This window comes from Rhinolophus hipposideros, assembly GCF_964194185.1.
Source record: "Rhinolophus hipposideros genome assembly, chromosome: 14".
In the NCBI taxonomy this organism is placed as follows: domain Eukaryota; kingdom Metazoa; phylum Chordata; class Mammalia; order Chiroptera; family Rhinolophidae; genus Rhinolophus; species Rhinolophus hipposideros.
In genome coordinates, this window is record NC_138060.1 from 47,067,958 (window position 1) to 47,093,443 (window position 25,486).

General features: G+C 33.4%; 1 protein-coding gene across 1 annotated transcript in view; it reads left to right on the forward strand.

The window, feature by feature from the left end:
* Positions 1-25,486, forward strand: part of ZCWPW2 (zinc finger CW-type and PWWP domain containing 2) — a 132,654-nt gene that overhangs the window by 106,121 nt on the left and 1,047 nt on the right. Inside the window, exons 9-11 of the mRNA XM_081072557.1 lie at positions 15,828-15,886; positions 17,055-17,122; positions 23,131-23,255. Coding sequence (XP_080928683.1) covers positions 15,828-15,886; positions 17,055-17,122; positions 23,131-23,255 — 252 coding nt within the window. The remainder of the gene's footprint in view (positions 1-15,827; positions 15,887-17,054; positions 17,123-23,130; positions 23,256-25,486) is intronic.

Consider the following 25,486-nt stretch of genomic DNA (forward strand, 5'->3'; position numbering starts at 1 on the left):
TTAATATTTGTGGTTACTGATATCAGTACTATAGAATTATGGAAAATTAAAATCTTAAGTAGAGAATAGCATCAGCCTTTTGAATGAATCTGAACCTAGAATCCTTTTAATGAGAACTTATAAAATCAATAGCATTTTAAAAGAATTTAAAAAGTTCAACACATCACTCTGTATATTATATACAGAGAGATGTTTAACTCTACTTACTGTCAAAACTATAATAACTGGGATAAGAATAACCTTGACGTTCTCCTCAAGTGACAATATTCTTAACAGGATACCAGTGAAAAAGAGAGTCAGTCAATGCTTAAATTCTTCAGGACAAATAATATATTGGTGTCATAAGAAAAAGAATTGTGATTGAAAGGAAAGCCTATACCTGTCGTATTTTCTGTGTTGAGTGGTGGGGTTGGTACATGGCGGACCCAGGGAAGGTTGAATGTAAACTAGGGGGATATTGGGATGAACCTCTAGATGAATAGGCAGTGAAGTGAACATCATTTTTGTATTCTGAATATGCATATTTTATGAGTCCTTTTAAAATCAGATTTTGTTTTATACATTTGCTTTTTGGCTTGTAAAAAGAATCTGGGATTTTCACTGGCTAAATAATGTTGATGTACCTTTACAGAGAGGAATTTAATGTCACAGAAGACAATGTTGCTCTAAAAAAAAAAAAAAAAAAAGGAAATAGGACTTGTGTGTATGCTTGAAGATGTGGGCAGGAATATGTGATATAATTCAAGATTTTTAATATGGATGGGATTGTTTATTTCAGTCTCTGCTTTAGGATATTTAGAATAAAAAATTATTAAGACAGTAATAACTAACATCACCATATCGCTTTATTTTTACCAGTGATTCTCAATGAAGGCAATACTGTCCGTAGGACAGCATTATTCAAAGTATGGTCCATGGACCAGAGCTGGTCTGTGAACTATTATTTTTGGTCTGCAATGAGATAGGAACAAAAAAATGAGAGTAACCATTTAGAAACTTGTCTGGTGACTTGACAGAGTAATTTTTGTCTGTTGAATGTAATAATAAAATGGAACTTGTATTTTGTATGTCTGTTTATTATGTCATTTTTTTCTAGCGACTTTATTTTATTTATTTATTTTTGTAGTTTTATACAAGTATACATGTTGAACATACTAGAGGAGAAAACTGGTCATTTATATCACAGTTAGTTTAAGAGACATTGCCCTCTCAGATATTTTAAAAATGTGTGGAAATGTTTTTGGTTATAGTAATTTGAGGGAATATTAGGAATTTTTTTGGGGGGTGGGGTGGGCAAAGGTTAAGCACACTAGATATCTTGCAATCCATGGAACAAACTGTATAAGAACTGCCCAACAGTTGTCATGACTTTTGAATACACTGCTGGACTCAACAAATTACAAGTATAATTGTATAGTGACATAATGCAAAATAATAGAGAAACATGTTAGACAAAAGTCCAAGGAATTTAGAAGGCTTATTATAGAGTGGGAAGCTGAAATGGAATAAACATACTGTTCTCAAAATTTTTGAATAATTTCCTTATTCTCTACTCAACGTATTATAGGCCTACATCTGTCTGGCTGTAAATGGTAGCGGTGCACTTACTGAGAGCCCTAACTACAAGCCTCTGCCACTCTCACAGCCCCTCTCCTTCAGTGTGAGTAGCACAGGGCAGCCACCTGACCATCTCTACTCAGAGACAGCAGTCGGAACGAAAGAGACTCTGAGGGAGTCACACTAATCTCTGAGTCTCGCTTCATTATTTTTTTATTTTTAAAAAGAAGAGGAAGATCTAGATTGCTTTAAGTCCTTTCTTACTCTAATATTTCATGAACTATAAAATATTTATAACAGCCCAATAAGTACCATATTTTGCTGTGTATAATACACACCCACATTTTTGGCCCAAACTTTCAGGGGAAAAAAATCTTTTCATTTTAATTCAAATTTTTATTTGTTTACATTTAGGTACTTGTTGCTTGTATTATAAAGGAATTTTAGCATTTAGTTTTTTTAGCATAGTATGGTACAAGAAATTTTATGTAACAAATAATTACAAAACACAAGAACAGATACAAGGTACAGGAAATGTTATGTACCAGTAACAAATTTACGATATTTACGCATATAGAAGGCCAAGAACTCTTCATCTTTGTAAATTCGTCGTAAGTTCAGCAAAACCGATTATCATGTTCTAGGGTATTATTTTGCGTATAGATATCGTAATTGATTTCTAGAGTTACACTTTTAACTCATAAGCATGAATGAAAAACATTTATGTAGATACGGAATTAGTAGTACCGATGTATAATGTGCATCCTTATTTTTCCCTCACAATTTGGGCAAAAAAGTATGCATTATACATGGCAAAATGTTGTACTTTCAGAATGTCGAAAAGACTTGTGCAGACCAGAGTAAATATGTGAGTCAATTAGCCTAGGGAAAAGAAAAAAAGGAATAAAAACCGTAGTGTTCCAGGAAGGCAGGTGGAGTAGCTGATGGTGTTGCCTGTTATAGATTCTAAAAAATGTTTGGGGGAAAAAAATATATATATACATATATGTACATATATATATATATATATTTAGGAAGCATATATGTATATATATATATATATATATATATATATATATATATATATATATATATATATATATTTAGGAAGCAGCAAACTGGTGGAAAGAATACAAATTTATGAATGAGCCAAATCTGCCTTCAAGAGCTAGTTGTGCTCCATAGTTGTTTTGTGACTTTAGGCAAGTTAACACCTCTGCACCTCATTGAATTAATCTCTGCATTGGGAACAGTAATAATTACATTGTATGAATGTTATAATGGTTAATATGAAAAGCAATTATAATAGTATATAGTGACTATATATTTTAGTAGGTTATTGTGTAATAAATGCCAGTACTTTTCTTCCAAATTTCTCCTTAGAAAGAGATAGGAAGTAAGGCTTTAGGAACATTTACAATTCTCAGACTTGTAATAGCATCATAATTCCATTAGATAGTTAAGATTAGGTAAAAGTCTTTTTTTTTTAAAGTAAGTCCCACATTTTAATCATAATTTATTTTTTCAAAGTAATACAATAGCGTTGTATTTGGAGGATAGAATTTTTTAAATCATCCAAAACCCATCACATTAATTAAACCAATTTTTTAATTTTATGCATATTTTACTGTTATTTCTTTATGCATATTTAAATATATGTGTTTATGTGAAATATGTATAAGTATATATACTTTGTTAACATAAATGGAATGAATTTAAACTCTACTTTTTCACTAAATATTTTGTTGACATCTTCTTAAATCAAAGATCTGCCAAATCTTTAGTTGTTGCATAGCATTTTATTTTATGAAAATATCTTAATTTATTGAATCAATTCCTGAACATTGAGGTTGATTCAATTTGCAAAATTACAAGTAAAAAAGCAGCAACATCATTGTATACAAATTTCTGTAAATGTGTGGAATATTTCTGTAGGAAAAATTACCAATTTGCTGAACATCCCCCTCCAAAAATATCTCCCAACATTATTGTACCATTTACAGTCCCATCGTTAGTTAAAGGGAATGTGTAGACGGTCTTACCTTGACAATTCTAGCCATTTGACAGTCTTTTTTCTTTCAAAGTTATTATTTTGTCAATATGTTGCAAACATAGTTCTTTTGCTGTACTTATATAGTAAAACATTTTGGGGGGTCTTCAGAGCTATTTGTGACATGCTTTAAAAGACTGCTCTTTCACTAAAACAAAAACATGTTACGATTCACTTAATCTTCACCTATTGCTACCAGTAACACTTTGATGAAAAAACTAAAGCAAAATAAATCAAAAGACAAGTTTGATGATTCTCTCTATTTATTTTGCTTTAGTTTTTTCAAAGTAGAATTTTATATATTTCTAATTAAGTCTATCCTAGATATTTGTTATTGATGAGAAGAGGACCTCTTTTTCGTTCTGTTTTCTATTTTTTTTAGCTTATATATAGAAATTATATGCATATGTATGGGTATGATTCTTTCTAACACTTTACTTTTATTAATGCCAAGAGTTTAACTTATATACTTTGAAAGACAAAATTAATGACCAGTCTTTTGATTTATACGTTGGTGTATGAGGAATTTAGGCTATTATATTTTCAGATAAAAAATATTTTCCCGATTGCTGGGTCATATGGTAATTCTATTCGTAATTTCTTGAGGAACCTCCACACTGCCTTCCATAGCGGCTGCACCAGTCTGCATTCCCACCAACAGTGTATGAGAGTTCCTTTTTCTCCACAGCCTCTCCAACACTTGTTACTATTTGTTTTGTTGATGAAAGCCATTCTGACTGGGGTGAGGTGATATCTCATTGTGGTTTTCATTTGCATCTCCTGGGTATCTACCCCAAAAATATAAAAGCATTTCTCTATAGAGACACGTGTACGCCAATGTTCATTGCAGCTTTGTTTACGGTGGCCAAGACATGGAAACAACCAAAATGTCCTTCAATAGATGAATGGATAAAGAAGTTGTGGTACATATACACAATGGAATACTATTCGGCGTTAAGGAAAGATGATATAGGAACATTTGTGACAACATGGATGGATCTCGAGAGAATAATGCTAAGTGAAACAAGTCAGACAGAAAAAGCAGAGAACCCTATGATTTCACTGATATGTGGTATATAAACCAAAAAGAACAAGACAAACAAATGAGAAACAAAAACTCATAGACACAGACAATAATTTAGTGGTTACCAGAGGGTAAGTGGGTGGGGGGTGGGTGATGAGGGTAAAGGGGATCAAATATATGGTGATGGAAGGAGAACTGACTCTGGGTGGTGAACACACAATGGGATTTATAGACGATGTAATACAGAATTGTACACCTGAAATCTATGTAAATTTACTAACAATTGTCACCCCAATAAAATTAATTAAAAAAAAAAAAAAATATTTTCCCCAAAGTTATTGCAAAATTTCATAATTAACAGGACATTTTCATTAGAGCAATAGCAGGATAAGTTGCTTACATTTTATGACTAGACGTCTGGATATTTGTGTTAATTATTAAGTTTGCTTACTAATTTGGAATTCACATACTGTAACTCACTTGATTCACTTAGTTTCATGTGCATCTTTCCCCCAAGATACATATTATAATATATCCCTACTGCTGGCTTCTAGCCCCAGGCAGAGGGAAATCTCAGAAAAGAATAATAAACCGAGAAATGCCTTGGGAAAGGTCTCAGGCATCAAAACTCATTTAGTTTCCTTTTGGACATTAGTCTACTTTGTGGACATTATTTTAGTCACCTTTCCTTAGGCCAGTGATCCCCAAACTTGAACCATTCAGGTATTCCATCACCATTTTGCCATTTTCGATACTGTTAGTTACTATAGTTGTCTTTCATTTGACTTACTTTTTCTTAATTTCATTACTTTTTTGAAGTCAAATTTACACATGTAAAATGCACAGATCTTAAGCGTGGAGTTTGATGAGTTTTTCTTAAATGTGTACACCCACGTAACGACCATCCCCTCTCAAAATAAAGACTATTTTCATCACCCCCAGAATTTCCTAAATTTTAATGTGCAATTCTTTTGATGTGCTTGTGCATTTTTCAAATACAGATAAATAAACAAATATTAATAATAAAATTGTGCATTTATCACTTTACATCAGTGGGAACCTTAAAATAGAAAATTATTTTCATGCTAATTTCAATTACTCTATGTTCAAAATCAGCAGAGGGAAACTGCACCACTACAAGGCAGGGTTCTGAAACAACCTTCCAGGAGAATAATTTTTAACAAGATACTCTTTAGTAAATTAATAACTAAACATGCTTGATTATGTTGCAAGACTTACCTTTTGATCTTGAGTTATAATCTATAGGAAATCTACAGGATAACTGTTAATAGTGAAATATTAGAATTGGACAAAATGGATTAATCTCTGGTATCCAAAGACATTTATATACCTATGTCACCACTCACGATAATAGAAATATTGTATTAATTTTTGTTTCTCTATACATAATACCCATTTAAAAATTCACTCAAGATACTATGAATAGTTCAATTGGAAGCTGAGTTTAGTAATACCTAAAATCTGGTGTCAAGAGTCCAGAAATTCAAAACTTTTCAACCATAAGTTTTCACGTTTTTCTATTGTATATTTTAACTCTGAGCCAGCCAGAAGGCAATAAAGAGAATTCTACAAAATGTGATTCCTCTTTTGTTGCCCTTTGTTATTTGGGACTAAAGGTTATGTTTTGTAGCTTTCTTCAATTCACTTTGCTGATTATGTTCATTACAAGTATAATCCTTTCTCTCTAATCCAGAGTCATGTTTACAACATCAAGCTCCACACAGAATGAATCTGGGTTTCTTTTAAAGTTTAACTATTTCTCATTCACCATCACCTTCCTCATTCCATTACATTAAAACCTAAAACAATATTACTAATCAATATAAAGTGGTTATTGATATAACATAGGGTAGGAATTTGAATGATGAGTTTGTATTTCATAGTTGTAGCTATTTCACTAGATATTAAGTGATCTTTCTATTTGTAATAGTAATAACTACCATTTTCCTACTAGCAAAAAGAAAGTCTAAAATATGTCAGTGAAAGTTAGTAGAATTTCCTTGTAATTTATGAGAATTCATCTATAATTTCAGATTTATAAACAGTCACCTTTTGCTCACACCTCTACCAACTTTTCATTTATACTAGACAAGACAAACCCATTTCCTTTCTTCGAAGATCTATAAATGATTACTTTTTTAATTCTTTAAAATTATAATGACTTTGAGGTGTTATTTATCTTTCTTTTTGCTTATGTATTTAATACCTTCACTTTGTTCCAAAAATAATTTTCTGTACCATGAAATATGTATATTAGGTACACATCTGAACTCTGTACTCCCCTATGTACTGGGGACAGCCACCCAGATCATATAAAGTGAAGTGTATCTTCTATGTGCTTGCATGATCTAGGTGAAAGAATAACCTCCATTTCAACCTCTGGAATCATCAGAGAGCTGATGGAAAGACTTGGATCCAGATAACATTTTTAAAAGAATAATCTTTTTTGGGAGGGATTATACTATTGTGTAGAGTTTATTTCTATGTGGGAGAGAGATCATCTTCTTTTGCACAATTCTGATGATAAGTGCTCAGAACTTTTGACAGTGATCCATGGATTGAAGAATCAGGCCAGTTATCCTTCCTACTCAAGTTGATGGAGAGAAAAATGGTAAAACAGATAATGAAGCTCTCAACATTACTTCTTTTGTCCAGAAAAAAAAAAAGTGTAATATAGGTAATGTAGGTACTATAACCATTGAATGTTCTGTGTGCATCAGATTTTTGAAATATAATTAAAATATATAGATTCTAGAAAAAGTCTTCCTTAGAAATGTTATATTCTCCCAGCATTTATCTTGCTAAAATATCCAGTGACTTCAGGAAAAACTATACACAAATAGGAATTGTTTTCAATAGACTTGGATTTTTAGAGTCTCCAATTTAAGGTCAAATAATTTAATTTATTGGCTTCATTCAATCAGATAAACACCTGGGACATAAGTTCTTTTCATGGGGATCTTTCCTCCCAGGACACCCTGTTTGGGTTAGCCCTCAGTATTCATAATCTCTTCATATATATCAGTGCAATCTGTGCTATAAAACAGAAACAACAATAATAACAACAAATCCCCTGAATTTCTATGTTCTCTCTCCGGTATAGACAAAGACCATTTTAAAAAATTAAGTTCTAGGCTTTAAAAATTATCAGTAAAGTACACAATCATAGAGCTTCTTAAACTGTCCTGTTGCTTCTGTCCTCAGTTAGAATTGGGCATTGTTAATAGAAGGCCCTTCATGCCTTCTGTTTAAGGTGGTCTACTGGACAACTTCTATTTTTAGGAAAAATACTCTCCTGTGTCTCAGCTCACTGCTTGAATACACACACTCCAGTGTTTTCTCTGGTAAGTACCTCAAAGCAGACAAATCCACAGTGCTTTAGTGTGAACTTACACATGGCTGAAGAAATAGGGCAGAGGGAAGCAAGATATTTGTAAGTCATATTGCCAGGGAGTGATCTCTGATATTGTCCAAATCTCTCAGGAATATTGAACTCTAGTAAAGATTGATTTGACTGGAGCATATAGTAATTGACTGACATTTATGCATATTTGTATAATCTGTTGAAATCATGTTTAAAATAGGACTAGAAAAATGATTATTTCAACGTCTCCCCCTTTTCAAAAAAGTGCTAAAAACAGTCATTATCTAGGCCTGAAAACATAACTTTATTATTGGCACTCTCCAGATACTCAGCTTCAGTAATGACTATCTTTACAATGCTCTATGAAATTAGTTTTCATCCCTATTCCAAGCATATTATCCCAGAAGATTTTTCCAAAGGGAAATGAAAATATTGGCTTTTCATTCTATATGATAACTTTTGACAAGGAGTTTGTGTACATTATTCAAGGCACAGATACACTTTTCGAAATTCTGTCAAAGTAGGTAGCTCTTTAGTGATTATTGACAGACAATTACTCTCAAAAGAATGTTACCAAATATGTTTCTATCTTCTCTGAGAATAAAATGCTGAATCAAAATTTTACACCCTCATATTTAACACAGCTAACAAACTTCTTGCTTAAAAATAAAAAGATTTTTATTTCGATGACTAGTGACTTAAGGAAATGGGCAATGTGAAATCAGTTTATGCAGATTATATGAATCTGACATAAACACAATTCTAATGGATTTTCTGTTCTTTGCATTAAAGGCAATTTTATTATTTACCCTTGTAGTCATCAATTCTAATATATATATATAGTATTATATATGGTATTTTATCCAGTAAATGGCATATACTTTCTATACATATACCTTTTTGTTTTTTTACAAGCAACAAGAAAAAATTAATGCTTGCTTTGGTTTCTTTAAAATCAGTGACACATATCATCATACTCTTGTTAATGGGTGTGGGCTAGATTAGTGCCTAGAAAACTTTAGTTTGCTTAAAAGTCACCTGAAGAGCTTATTTAAATAGAGATTCTGGTCCCCACTCCCAGAGTTTCTGATTCAGTAGGCGTAGTAGGGTGGGCATGAGAATTTACAATTCTAACAAATTCTCAGGTGGCTACTTTGAATAGCACTGGGCTAGATAACATAGGAGAACCAGTTATGTAACACAGGAAGAGAAGTAGAAGGGATGGAATAGATAAAGATTATAGTGTCTTTTGTAGTGTGTTGAATTGTACCCACCAGAAGATATGTCCATCAGGAACCTCAGAATGTAGCTTTATTTGGAATAAGACAATGATGTCCACTTTTATCACTTTATTCATCCTATTCAAGGAAAAGAAATAAAAGGCATCCAAATTGGAAACAAAGAAGTAAAACCATCATTATTTGCAGATGACAGGTACTATATATAGAGAACCCTAAAGAGTCCACCAAAAAACTATTAGAAGTGATAAGTGAATTCAATTAAAATAGCAGGATACAAAATTAATATTCAGAAATCAGTTGGTTTTTATACACCAATAATGAACTATCTGGAAGAGGAAATTAAGAACAATCCCATTTATAATTGCATGAAAAAAATACATCACAAGAAATTTAACCAAGGGGGTAAAAGACCTGTACTCTGAAAATTATAAGAAATGGAAGAAGATACAAATAAATGGAAGCGTATACTATGTTTATGGATAGGGAGAATTAACATTATTAAAATGTTTGTGCTACCCAAAGCAATCTATAGATTCAGTGCAATTGCTATCAAAATACTAATGACATTTTTTTACAGAACTAGGACAAATCCTAAAATATGCATGGAACCACAAAAGACCCCGAATAGCCAAAGCAATCTTGAGAAAGAAGAACAAAGTTGAGGATAGCACTCTACCTGATATCAAACTATACTACAAGGCTACAGTAATCAAAACAGCATGTACTGGCATAAAAACAGACACATAGATCAACAGAATTCATGGAACAGAATAGAGAGCCCAGAAATAAACCCACACCTATATGGAAAATTAATCTATGACAAAGGAGGCAAGCATATACAATGGGATAAAAACAGTCTCTTCAATAAATGGTGTTGGAAAAACTGGAAACATAAATGTAAAAAGAAAAAAGAAAAGAAACCACCAGTTTTTTACACCATATACAAGAATAAACTCAAAATGAATTAAAAACTTAAATATGAGATCTGAAACCAGAACACTCCTAGAAGAAAACACAGGCAGTAAATTCTCTGACATTACTCATAGTAATATTTTTTAGCTGTATCTCATTGGGCAAGAGAAAGAAAAGATAAACAAATGGGACTTTATCAAACTAAAAAGTTTTTGCAGAGCAAAGGAAACCATGAACAAAATGAAAAGACCACCTCCTGAATGGGAGAAGATAATTGTCAATGATACATCCAATAAGGCATTAATATCCAAAATATTTAACTAACTGATACAACTCACCACCAAAATAACCAAACAATCCAATTAAAAAATGGGCAGAGAACCTGAATAGACATTTGTCCAAAGAGGACATACGGATGGCCAATAGACATATGAAAAGATACTCAATGTCACTAAGCATCAGAGAAATGCAAATTCAAACCACAATTTGATATCACCTCATAGCTGTCAGAATGGCTACCATCAATAAATCAACAAACAACAAGTGTTGTCATGGGTGTGGAGAAAAGGGAACCCTCGTGGACTGTTGGTGGGATTGTAAATTGATGCAACCACTATGGAAAACAGTTTGAAGGTTCCTCAAAAAATTAAAACTAGAATTGCCTTATGACTCAGTAATTCCACTTCTGGTTGCTTATCCAAAGAAATAAAAAACACTAGTTCAAAAACATATGTACCCCTATGTTCACTGCAACATTGTTTACAATAGCCAAGATACAGAAGCAACCTAAGTTGCTTAATCAATAGACAATTGGATTAAGAAAATGTGGTACATATATACAATAGACTATTATTTGGCCATAAAAATCAATGAAATCTTAACTATTTGGGGCAAAATGGATGGACCTATAGGGTATTATGTTAAGTGAAGTAAGTCAGACAGAGAAAGACAAATACCGTATGATTTCACTTATATGTAGAATCTGAAAACAAAATAAACTAACAAAACAGAAACAGACTCATAGATAGCAGAGAAAAAACTGATGGTTACCAGAGGGGAGCAGGCTTGCGGTGCTGGGTGAAAAGAAGGAGGGATTAAGAAATACAAATTGGCAGTTACAAAATAGTCACAGGGATGTAAAGTACACTTTGGGAAATATAGTCAAGAATACGGTAATAACTACGTATGGTGCCAGGTGGTCACTGGGCATATCAGGGGAATCACTTTGTAAGCTATATAAATGTCTAACCACTATGCTGTACACCTGAAACTAATATGATATAGAACATCAACAGTAATTATTTTTTAAAAAGTATGTGACCTTATTCTTTATAGGAATAAGGATCTTTGTAGATGCAATTAAAGTCAGGATTTCGAGGTGTGACCATCTTGGATTAGGTGGGCCCTAACTGCAGTGATGAATGTTTTATAAGACACAGACTTCCATCCTACAGAACTGTAAGATAATACCTGTTTTATGCTTTACCAAGTTTTTGGTAATTTGTTAAGTTAGCCTTGGGAAACTAATATACTACCGAAGTCCAACCATACCAAAGTGTCATATGCTCTATGGAAAAAAGGATAGAATTCTGGCACTGGCCCAGTGGACTAGTATAACAGGTTATACCACGGCTGAACATCAACTAATTGCCAAGCATTGTTGGATACTTCTTGAATGTTATTTAACTTAATCTTTCCCCAGAACCTTTGAGGTAGTTAACTTTTATTTAGCATTATTTAACAAAAGGAGACCCTGAAATACAGACCGGTCATTTAGTCAGAATATATATTGTCTACTTTATATCAGGCTTTTGCTAGATATCGTAATGGTCAATAACTTACCAACAGTGGTACACCTGGCAAGTATCAGAGTTCACACTCAAATCGTGATCCTGTCATTCCAAATTTGGCACTTTTCTCCACCACATCGTACTTTATCAGATGCTTGGAGCAGGGAAGCACAGGGACTTTGGCAAATACTGACTAGTTTATTTTGGCTGATAGAGAATGTTTAAGAAAGTAGGAGAGAAACTTATTATCTTCAACACAAATCTTCCTGATTTATGGTACTATTTAATAGTATTTATTTTTATTAATACTACAAAGTAGTTTACACTGTTCCCTTAATCTATTTACTCTTTTTATTTTTTTTTATTAGTTTAAGGTGCACAAAACAATGTAATAGTTAGACATTTATCATTTATATCCCTCACACTGTGTGAACCCTCCTCCCCCTATCCACTATCCCTCTGATATCACATACAGCCATTACATTTCCACTGTCTCTATTCCTAATGCTGTACCCCGATTCTTGTAACTATGTACATATATAGTTTACAGATACATACATATGTATACATATACATACATATACATATATACACATATATGTATATATATACATGTATATATACACATAAACTTGTAGTTGATATTCATTGTTGTTCAGCTTCAGCTTCAGGTGTACAGTGCAGTGATCAGGCATCTACATCTTCCCTGAGGTGGTCTCCCTAATGAGACAAGTGTCCATCGGCTACCCTACAAAATCTTTACAACATTATTGATTACATTCCCCAGATTGACTTTCATAACCCCGTGGCAATTTTGTGGTTACTGACTGTGCTTTCTAATCCCCTCACCTTCCGTATAGTTATACAATGGAGTATTATGCAGCCATAAAGAAGAAAGAAATCTTACCATTTGCAACAACATGGATGGACCTAGAGAACATTATGTTAAGTGAAATAAGTCAGACAGAGAAAGACAAATCTTATTTACTCTTGTAGTAACCCTTTCACTTCATACTCAAACATGCAGATGATTTAAGCTGCTCTTTAATAATAGCTCTACATTGTCTTTGGAGATGTAGATCTATGATTTAGATGACAATATTTCTTTTCTATATGGTGTCTTTTTTACCATATATACATTATATATGTATGTATATATGCATTACGTATATATAATATATATATATTATATATTACATATACTGTTACACATATACATCATATATACTGATATATCAGTATATATTTTGTGTATGTATGTATGTGTGTGTGTGTGTATATATATATATATATATATATATATATATATATATATATATAATCAGTATATATGTATTCTAGTCCTGAAAAAAATATTTGAATATTGCCTTGAGGTTGAAGATCACACACACAAAAAAACCACTTAGTGTTTAGCATTATAATAATATGAATTCTTTGAGTGTTTCATACAAACTTCCCTTGAATGATTATTAAGGTATTTAAGCTTTTTAATAAGGCTCTGAGAATTATTAAATTCAGCATTCATCTCATTATAGTTAATGCTTTTGAACATACAATGTGAATGTCACTCTGGTAGCTGCTAAACATTTAGTAAATTAAAAAAAATATCGTTCCTACTCTTGCAGTTTAGATGCTTGATTCAAAATCAGTAACAATTAAGATCAGTGAAACTGTGAAAGAATTAGGCAAAATGGACTAAGAAAATCTCACTTTGACAAGTTGAAAAGACAAAAAATAAAAGAAGCTAACAAACATATTAAGGTGAAAGTTGCTCTGGGGATCTGTCTTGGAAACAGGGTAAATTGTATGAATTCATTGAATGCCTAACTCACCAATGGACAGTAACATTGACACCATTTTTTCCTTGTGTTCGTATGTATTTGTCTTTATTCTTTCTTTCAACATTTATTAATTAATTTATTCAAGAGACACTTCATGTGTACCTACAGCACGCAAGGTATGACATGGTGACACAGAGCTAAGTCTTGCATACAGAATAACTAAAACGTGAGACACTAAACCTGATCTAAATGACATAGATCATAACTCTCATCACAGGAACGTTCATGGGAGAATGTGAATTCTTCTGTATCTATGAATTGATTACAAATTCTATTCAGCTATCTTTTGGGTTTTGATTTCTTATTTTATTGCATTTTAGTCAGTGAATGTAATCTGTAAAACAGATTATTTTAACATTGTTGATATTTCCTTTGTGACTCAATAGGTGATCAAATCTGTAAATGTTGTAGGCTTGAAAACAATGTGTTAATTATTCAACATCAGGTTCTATATGTGTTTTATCAGTTTAAACTTGTTTTGTTGAACTCTTCTATTTCTTCACTAGTTTTTGTTTGTTTTATAATTTTTTATGAGAAGTAAATGAAAATATCCCATTTTAACTGTAGATCCATTAAAAAGTTTCTACTCTTAATTATCTGTTTTTGTTTGTGTATTTTAAGGTTAAGTTGTAGGTATACACAGGTTCAGGGCTATTATACTTTCTGGGTGGATTGTTTCTTTTAGCATTAAGAAATACCGTTTTTTTCTCTGGTTATGATTTCTGCCTTAACACCTGCTTTTTTTCTAACATTAATGCTGCTATATTGGATTCCTTTTGTTAATAATTATTTATATGTTCTATTGCCTTACTTTCAATTTTTCCATGTCACTAAGTTTTTCTTTAATTATGCCTTTATTGACATATAATTTATTCACTCTTTTAAAGTGTACAATTCAGTGGATTTTAGTATATTTATAGTTACTCAACCAATACCACTACCTAAGTTTTGAAAAAAATTTCATCACCCCAAAAGGAAACCATATACCCATTAGCAGTCACTGCTCATTTCTCACCTGCCCCGCCAGTCCCTGGCAACCACCAATCTACTTCTGTCTCTATGGATTTGCCTTTTCTGGACATTTCAGATAAATGCAATCATATATGTGGCCTTTTCTTGTTTGACTTTTCTAACTTTTCACTTAGTATAATGGTTTCAAGGTTCATCCATTTTGTAGTGTGTGTCAGGACTTCATTATTTTTAAAGGATATATAATATTCCATTGTAGGGTTATACCACATATTATGTATTCATTGATGCACTATTTAGGTTGTTTCTATTTTTTGGCTATTATGAATAATTATTTTATGAACATTCATGTAGAATTTCTGCATAGCTATATGTTTTCATTTCTCATGGATATATATCTATATCATATATATATATATTTATATATATTATATCTACCTATGTAAATATAGATAGATAGATAGATTTGTTGGATCATAAGGTAACTCTATATTTAACATTTTGAGGAACTGTCAAACAGTATCCTACCATTTCACATTCCCACTAGCAATGTATGAGGGTTCTAATTTTTTCATTCTTATTTTATCTTTGCTTAGACATCAAACCCAAGTCCCAAGCCCTTTTGCCCCTATACTGGTACAAATGCCTTGTGGACCTTCACCATGTCAGTCCCCACCTATAGGGCTTTGCATTCCACGTGTTTCTGACATCTTGGTATCTCTTTTTCTTCCTTTAAAAGTCATATATGTATTAAAACTTACAAGTTGTTTTACTTAGCATTTTTATGTATTTGCGAAGTTGAGAAAGGGGGAGTAGACGTAGGGGATAGGCATTTGTACTGGGTCAGTCTACCATTCCTAGAAGTTGAGCAGAGCAGTGCAATTGCAGTGACTATGACGTGGCTGACTTAGAGTTGCAGGTGTTGTTTGGGGCTATGGTCCAGAGTTTTCCTTCTACGCTAAATTATTAATACTTGGACCATATAGGATTCACTGTTATATTGAGCTCATCTGGTCCTATATGAACTAACTCACCTTTCTGTTGTTGCTATCTTACAGATGCAAATTTCCAAAAATAATACTAAAATGAAAAGGCCCATATTTAGAAAAAGGAAGAGGTATGTTTTTTTTTAAGTTAAAAAGTATTATAAAATTGAAATGTATGTATTAGATGTACTTATTATATGAAATTTCCCCAATTCTTGATTATGTTTCTCTAGGGAAACATTGTATTTAAAATTTTTTAAAACAATTAATAAGTAGTAGGCTTAGAAGTATGGAGAAAGTTTTATGTTTATATAAATATGTTGAACTAGAACGTTCAAAGATTAGTATCATGTAAGCAACAGATGAAAAGCAAGTTTTTAGTTTAAAATAGGTAATACAAATCAGAAACTGGACTTTATTATGAACTAATAAGCTGCTGTGTGACAAGTTTTTGTGTTTATCATTGAACCAGCCATAGTTTACTTATTTATTTTTAATACATGGTTATCAGTGCTATGTTAAAAGGAGTCCTACTCAATGACAAAGACTGATCTTAATATTATGTTAGATTGGTGAAAAAATAATTGCGGTTTTTGCAATAATTTTTAACGTTTTAAACCGCAGTTACTTTTGCACCAACCTGATAGTTCTTCTCCTCTTCTTTTTCCTTTATTCAGAAGATGAATAATGAAATTTTTAAAAAGGACCTTCAGTGTCTTTTCTCAATTACACTTCCCACTAACCCCATCAAATAGGTGGGGAGTATATCATAATTATCTCTATTTAAAAGATGAAGAATTGTGGCTTAGAGAAATTAAATGGCCCTCTCAGGATCTTATGGTTAGAGGAATGCACTTGAACAAATGTTTTCTGACTACATTTGCATCATCGTGGAAAAGCATGGATTTTGCAGTTAGAATTTAGTTCTGTCACACTCAACCATTTACTTTACGTTGTCATTTTTTTCAATTTCTCAGAGTCTCAGTTTCTTTATAAAATGAAAGTAACAATTACTTCGTAGGTTTTTTGGGGGGAAGGATTATATGAACAAACCTATATGTAAGGTTCTTATTGTAGATCATTAGAGTTTTTCACCTACTGAGAGCTCAAATAATTATTATTCCACTTTGGTTTTTACTGTATCGTGCTGCCTTACAGTATAAAATGACCAAGAAAAAGTACCTCAAGATAAAGAAATATACATTCATGATTTATAACTACCAATGCATATACATGGATGGTCATTTAAATATATATGACTGATCTTTTGAAACTAAATCTGTCCAATTCTTTTTCTAGGAAAGCTATTTTAAAATGCTCTTTTGAAAATGTTTGCTCAGATGATGCCTTATCAAAGGAAAACATGGGTATGTGAAGCCTGGTCCTGCTTTTAATTCTTTTACCTATATTTAATTCTACCAAATGTAATTGTAGTCCTTTGAAGAAAAAAATGTACGTATATAGGTATCTGAGAAACATTAGTGGGTCATTTTTTAGTATTGATTTACATACTAAGGCTCTTCAATTGCCTTTCGGTTTCTGTTTCCTTGGGTTAAATTTTCTCCGGCTTTGTCAAGTATTTAAGTTTTTTAAAAATAAAGCACCGGCAGTTGTGGGAAGAAATACCAGCATCAATACATTTCAATCCAGACCTCTCCATTCCAAATGTATTGGGGTCCTAGGGGGTGCCAAAGGGAGAAAAGGAAGAAAAGCAGCAGCCTGGGGCTTCCAGCTGAATTAATTGCCATTGGTATTAGAACACAGTAGGGTGAGTGGAATGCAGGGAGAAAGTTTTAGTTTTCAAAAGTGCTTTACTCTTTTTTATGTTTTCATTAGTCTTAAAAAGCAGGCAAATGCCTATTTGAAAGATGGAACTTTGGAAGCCATGCAAAGAGGTTTTAAAGCACGTTAGACCCCAAGAAGTTATTCATGCCATACTCCCTCTCCCTTGTAGCCACCCCCAGATCATATAGCACTGCATTTCAATTGGCTAAATAGCCATTTATTTATAGTCTCATTAAAAGAAAGGAAAACAGGCAGAGAAAGGGGGGGATGGCTATTTTTTTAAGTCCTTTTATTTCTTTTCTAAACCACTACAAAATTCTGTTGTTTCTATTCCTTCTTGAACTTATTCAGTTGTTGCTTTCCTGCTAATGAAGGTGCCTTTTCTTGACTCTTTTGCCTCACAAGATCAGTTCAAATATTCCCATAGAAAGGCAAAAGTCAGCTTGTCCCATGAGGAGACCCTGGCATGGCAGCTGAGGACTCCAAGGTTGCGATCCTTCTCCCCTGAAACTCACAGGGAATACTGCAGAAGAAACCCACTGCAGCCAGGAGTCCACTGACTGGAAATGACTCTTCATGTAAATGAGTGAATACATCTCAGTGCTTTTTCCTGGAAAGGGAAGCTTTTTCAGGAGTCTCACACTCTGTATGGCTCTAAAAGTCTCAATAGTTAACTATTAAAATAGTTAACCCAATCTGTGTTTTACTCTTCTAACCCATTTTGAACACCTACAGAACAGAAGCATCTAGTCCACCATGTTCTCTGCAAGAGCTGACTACTTCCTTAAAGAGTGGTTCTTCATCAATAGTTTAACCATCCTCAAATACTTTTCCCCCTACCCATATGTCTATGGATTCCTAGATCCAATCCTCTGATATCTCTCATTTCTTTTTAAGGTAGGATCAGAGCGAGATCGGGTAATACAAGACAATTATACTCTCTTCCTGAATCTCCGAAAGCCTTGCTTTGCTGACTTTTTTGTCTCACACTCCCAGTGCTAACCTCTCCTATCAGTCTCCTGCCCCAGATTTGCTCGCCCTTTATAGGTTTATGTGCTGCTGATTGCTTCTCTCTCCCCCTTAGAGATCAGGAGGAGAGCTAATCAAGTTCAGCTACTTTAGTTTGCAAGTATCAGTTTCTTCGTCTGTAAAGAGGTGCACTGGCAGCCTGCTTATCCAATAGGGAGAAGACTGTTTCTGGAAATTAATAGAAGAAGTTGAGGAATCATTAAATAATTCAAACTCTATGCCCATGGCTATATAAAGATTTAATCTAAGAAATTAGTATTGGTGGAGCATGTCTGCATTTTTTGGAAAATTGCTACCAGGAATATCATGCATTATATTTGTATTGTCCCTATAACTCATTTTCCCCAGTGTTTAGGGACAAGAAAATCATCTATGATGATGAAATAATAATAGCAGTAATAATAATAATATAATAATAGTAATAATAACCAATGCCTATAACAATTGCTATGTGTCCTCATTGTTTTAAGTATTTCATATGTATCAGCTTATTTAGCCCTCACAAGATCTGCGTGAAGTAGATAAAATAGTATTGTACCTCCCATTTTATTGATGAGAAAACTGAGGCACTTGCGAGGTTATATGATTTTGCTAAGATCCCATAACTACTTAAATTAATGAAAGTGTGCAGCTACTTCTTTGGTTGCTTTGAGTATCAGGAAGCTTAAAGCTAAATTGATGTGTTTTTTTTGGTACAGCACTGGTAATTGTTCTAAACATTTTAAAAATGTATTTATTGCCATTAGTATCCCCTTTAATGAATTGATTTTGGTTACTTTTAGTCCTTGAGAGTTTTCATTATTTGTTTCATTGTATCACTGTTACCTGCTGGTAAATAGCTAATTTCTTTTTGGGGAATAGATAGCCTATAAACGTTTGATTCAATAAAAGATTGACATATTACCCAGGACAAACTAATAATCTATTACCATTCATTATTAAATTAGCAAAGGATGTGTTCATCATACACCTGGGACATGTAAGCTTGGAAGAGAATGGTTAATAGAGGAAAGGTTTGGATCATGGGGTGAGCTCTAGAGGATGCATGAAGGGCCCTGGGGCCTGGCTCTGGGAGGTAGAAATGGTGACAGGGAGAAAGGTGGTGTCTTACTGCTGTAGACAAACTGTGCTCACCTCCTCTTGGTGTGGAGTTACCTTTAACCTCTAGGCTGAAAAGTGTGGTTGGCCTTCATGCGCCTTTCCTACAAAACACCTCGCCTACTATTTGTGTCTCCAGGAAGGGTGCTCTCTTCTTCTTTACATTTCAGCTTGTATTTTACTCATTTCTACTTTTAAATTGCAAACACACAAAGGAGTGTTTGTGGTTCCTTAAAAACAAAACAGAACCAAGTACCTTTTCCTCCTGCTCCCTTTCCCCACTCTGTAAGAACGCCTTCAAAACTTCCAGTTGAAATAGCCCTGCAAATTTTAGGATGATGTTTTTTAGTGCCAGCTTTGGGATAACCCAAACAGTAACCGCTTTATGTAAGGGTGGAAACAGCTTCTTTAAACATTTAATGGAGAAGTAAAGATTAAAGGAAACTCTCTAAATAAACATTTGAATGCTTTTAAAATAGTGACTGATAATTGAGACAAACAGTAAGTTATTTCTTGTCAGTAATGGAAAAACAACACTGATTTATTTTATAAAAATTCATTTTTAAAAGCCAGATCTGGACTTCAGTATGAGATTTTTTTTTGTTTTTCACTTTCTCTGAGTGATGGAACAGCTGTAATGCTAGCTACCACTTTACTCTCAACAACAAATTCAGAGAAGTCAGGGAAACTACAGGATAATCAGTATTGATAGAAGATGATTGGTCATGCAATCAGCAAAGGCATTCATTCTGTCTTTATCTTTGGAAGATATCATTGACCAATTTTGATAACCTAGTTTGTAGATTACAGTAACTGCTGTTTCTTGAGAATTATTATTTGAACTCTATCAGTTTATAATACAGGAACACCTATTTAGAAAAGCAATACTCCCTTTGCTCTGGAAGTAGAATTTGACATCAGTTGATGTTATGAACCCTGGTTGATTTATGAAGTCATCCATTACTTTGTCTACCCTTTGATCAAAAAGCAGTGTACATATTTTTCCAGATCACTTGAAAACAGAGAGCCTACAATGCCATTCAGCAATGACATTCATTACCATAAATTGATTGCATTTTAGCGTAGCTTTAGAAATATAAAGATGTTTGTGTGCCATTTTTCCTTTATAGCACAGCTCAAAAATCCATCTTCTCAACAGTGCATTAAATGTCAGTATCAATATCCATAGACTCAGAATATAAAGTAGGAAAACAAAACGTCAGTGAGTGGGACTGGGGAATCAGTCTGAAAGTAACCACAAATAGTTGTCTGTTAAGTACTGCTAGGTTAGTAAGAAGTCTGTCATAAAGCGAGGTTAATTTCATTAGAAACATTGCTTCAACAAAAATGTACATTCTTCTAGAAATTATGATTTTGTAGACATAGGGTTGAATTCATATTTTTAGGTAAACTTTCCAGGTGAATCTTATGCCCATCAAAATTTGAATACCATTGTTCTAGAATGTAATAGTGCATATTCTGTGTTCTTAGGCTTTAGCAATTACCATAGAACACAGATCTATGAGGATACAACTAACATGTCAGTTACAGTTTTTTTTTGTTTTGTTTTGTTTTTGAACAAAGGAACTCATTCTAAAGTGTGGAATGGCTTATCAAATGCTGCTTTCAAACTGTTTTGAAAGTTTTCTATACAGAAAACCTAAAATTGTCTGGGAAGAGACGAGGGCCAGGAAGGCTCCTTGGTCTGTCCCTATTTTCTTGAGTCCCTGGCCTTTAGTAGGCATGCAGTAAATATTTGTTGATTAAATATAAAAATATTTGGGACATGCGATAAATTTTGACAGAAAAATTATTTCTGTAGACAAAACTGTAATGTGAAAAGTGTAAACTGAAAATTGTTTTTCTAGTGCTGTTGAGACAACCAAGGAAGGAAAACTTTCTATTTAATAACTTCCTATGACTTTATTTAACATTATTATTTAATAAACATGTTTTAGCAGAATTTTAAAATTTCCTTTTTATGAGTAATAGGTAAGAGAAAATTAACAACAAAGATGGTAATAAAGTAAGGATTCATTAGAACTACAGGAAAGGAAATGATGCACAAAACTTTTTCATTAATAACCTCTTTTACCTTATACATGCTTAGTTTACAAGGATACCTCTGTGTGTGTGTGTGTGTGTGTGTGGATGGATATATATGTTATATGCATTCTTCCTAAACTTTATTAATCATAAAAAATTAAATATGTTCCATAATTCGATTAAAACTGAATGTTATTACTGAGGACACCTTGCTTCTGTGTTCAAGGATAATATTTTAGCTCTAAGGTTTGTGTCCTACTTGGTCTAGTTTCATGTTTTATGAACTTTCAACTGCTCTACCTCATATGATTTTTGGTTCCTTGCCAATGAACAGTAGATAATAGGAGGTGTGTCAGATTTTTGTAACCAGAGTGGAAGGTGATGGGATGTGTATTCATGGCTTTTCTCTAAATCGTGTTCCCTTTGAAAGGACTTCTTAAATGTTCCATCTGTCTGTTGTGAAGGATAGCAGGCCACACGTGGCCTCCTTTCCTTCATCTTTATTTCCATGAGACTTCATCAAACGAAAATATTTGTTTTATTTAAGTCAGGAATTCAGTTGCACATTGTTAATCAGTAGTTAAGTCTATAGTTATAATAAGCATTTCTGTTCTTTGGTGGCAGATATTATTTTATCTCAGCAAGTTCAGTGAGTTACCAGATTTTTTTACTTACATATTTTTGTCACAGTAGTGCATGCATGCGTGCACACACACACACACACACACACCTTTTATAAGTGTGGGGTTTTTTTAATACCAGATTAGGCAATTAAGATGTGTTGATAGTTAGATTAGGAATAGGCTAGCCTGTGTCTAGCCTAGCCATTTAATTACATGGCTTCCCCTTTTAAACAGAAGTTTTAATAGTTTGTTGCAGCAATTGGCAAATTGTGGTCCACAGTCCTACCAGTTGCTGCCTGTTTTTTGTATATAAAGTTTTATTGGAACATAGCCCCTCTCGTTTGTTTGTGTACATGTCTATGGTTTGCACTACAACAGGAGAATTGAGTATTTGTGACAGACACCATTTGGCCCAGAAAGCCTGAAATATTTACTCTCTGGCCCTTCACAGAAAAAAATATGCTGACCCTTCGTCTATAAATAGCATAATTTGTTGTCCTTGGCTCCTGATTTTAAATAAAACAAAATTCTAGTGAGCTTTCATTGTATCAGGAATACTTTATGGGCTGAACACTGTGAGAATGTCATCTATTTTTTTAAGGAATAATTGTAAAATATTCACCTGGAAATCCATAATAATTTTGTATCAAGCAGAGGCCATATGTGAAAATTGTAAATTAATTTTTATCTTGTAACCTTTAGAAGGTGTCTTCTTTTGGGTTGGTTAAGATTATAAATTAGATTGAATTGATTAAGCTGTAGCATTTTTTACTATGTTAATGATGTTTCTTTAGTTGTCTCTGAGACAGAAATTTTACTAAAAGAACTGGAGCAAATGCTACAACAAGCTCTAGAACCCACAGCAACACCTGATGAGTCTGAAGAGGACCATGGAGAGGAAAGAAATACAAGAGAAAAGGTAGTATTGATAGTTATTACCAGTCCTAAATAGCAACCTCAGATTCTTTACATGGCAGAAATTATTCCTGGATATACCTTTTCATTGTAGGAAAAACTTTTTTCACTTCTGAAATTTGAGCCCTTGATTGTCATGAGCTGAATAATAAACTGGAAGCCTTTTGAGAAATCGTAATACATCCATCAGTCTTTGAAAAAATATCTGTGTTTTAGCAGAGGAGCTCTTTTTGTTTTTTTCGATCTTTGAGTTTGGGATAAAGTGGTTGAGGAAGTGCCACCACAGAGGGTCCTCCCGCTACTGCTGATCTCTACAGTTGGGAGAACGGGCCAGGATAAGAGCAGCTCACTGGGAAATCTGCCCTGTCTGTTTCATGCACAGTGACAACCCATTATTAACTGACTGGGGGTAGAATTTTTTATTGGAATACATGGCACCATTCATAGCAATGTGGTAGATGTAAGAAAAATAAGTCATAAGGCAGACACTTCCACCAGGCAGTACAGCTGTTCCCTGAGCAGTGAGGAATAAAAATGGCAGCGAGGAGTCATTTATCCTTAAGGTTTCATTCATTCTCTCAGTTCATTCATTTGGATGTATAGTGGGCCTGGCGTCAAGAGAGCACAGGGTTAGGATCTCTGCCTGGAATCTAATGCCTGTGTCCCATCCTGGTCGTGCCACTGGAGACTTGTGTAATTTGGCGAAGTTGCTTATCACTTGCCTTGGAGGATTGTTTTAAAGGTGACATAAGGCAAACCGGGAAAAGTTCTTTGCATAGGAACTGACACCTAAGGTTCGCTGTTATTACAAATGAGAATTGAGGATGGCAGTCACTAGAGAGAATGCTGAGATGTCCTTCCTTTATCTCTTTTCCCACATTCCCACTTTGAGCAACTACCCATCCACAAGTCTGTTATTCTCAGATGCAGAAAAAGGTGGATTTGTAAATGGACAGGGCTGTTTACACACTTTGGCAGGCTGCCCAATATCATGATTTCATTCAGAACGTCAACAAGAATGAAGATGATTTTTAAACATCTCTTTTATTCAGTTAGAAATCAAGTAATATACAGAATTTACAGTTAAGGAGATCGATGTGTTAAAAGAAAATAAAATTAATGTTTAAAACTCTTACTGAGTGCAAAAACATGATAGTTTTCTTAACCAGCACCAGCGATACCAACTTGTACCTGAATTTGCATGGTTACAACACATTTTTTCAGTTTAGAGTTCCTTTTTTTAAAAAAAAAAACTTGTTTTCTATATATGTATATATATACACACATACGCACATATATGTCTTACCTTTTGTATAGCAAGATTTATAGATTGTGACATATACCTTGTATACTATGTAATTAATGTGCAACTTACTTTCTTTTCTAGCAAATGTGAGTTTTGTTTGAGCACCATATGGTTTTGTGCAGTGTTTTTTTGCAATTTGTGCTGTTCTTCTTTTTCAAAAATACACCCAGGTTGATTTTTATAGAGCTGTCCTGGAGCTTTTACTGTCACAGAATTGGCTTCTATTTTGCCATTATAACTAGTAACTTGATAAAACAGAAAATTACTTTTGATGTTTATTTCTTAAAGTAAAATACATAGTGTTAATACGTCACCAGGCAGGAGCTTGATTTTTGTTTTAAATTCTTGTATTATACTATTATATGCTTTCAAAAGGCATTTAGGAATTGGAAAAATGGACCATTTTAACTTGCTGGCAGTCAGGTGAGTGCCTCCTGCCGACTGGTTTATAAGCCACTCTCCACACTGAGCTTTGTAAGTCTGGTATTCACATCAGGTTCAGGATATTTGGTGTTTTAATTCGCTTTGAAATGAAGAGACTAGCTTTGAAACCAACTATGAAAACTGGAGCAATTTTCAGTTTAAAAGGAAAGAAATGATCACCTCAGGGATGTTTTTTCTTTCTTTTCTTTCTTTTCTTTAGTTAATAGGAAAAATTAATATGGCTAAAAGGTAACTCTACTTAAAATGGGAGATGTGTTTTGTTTTTAGGAGAAAGTAGCCTCTTATAAGTAACACTCCAAAAAGAGCCACTTGATAATTTTAAATTCTGAGCATGTTTGTTCTCTGAGCAGATATTGTTCGAGCTATTTTCAAAGTTGTAAATTTGATGATGTTTTCATCATTCACTTCACTTATGAGTTTTCAAGTTGATTTTTCTCAAGCATTTATACCAATGGATGAGAGCAGCAATATGGAAAAAAAAAGCA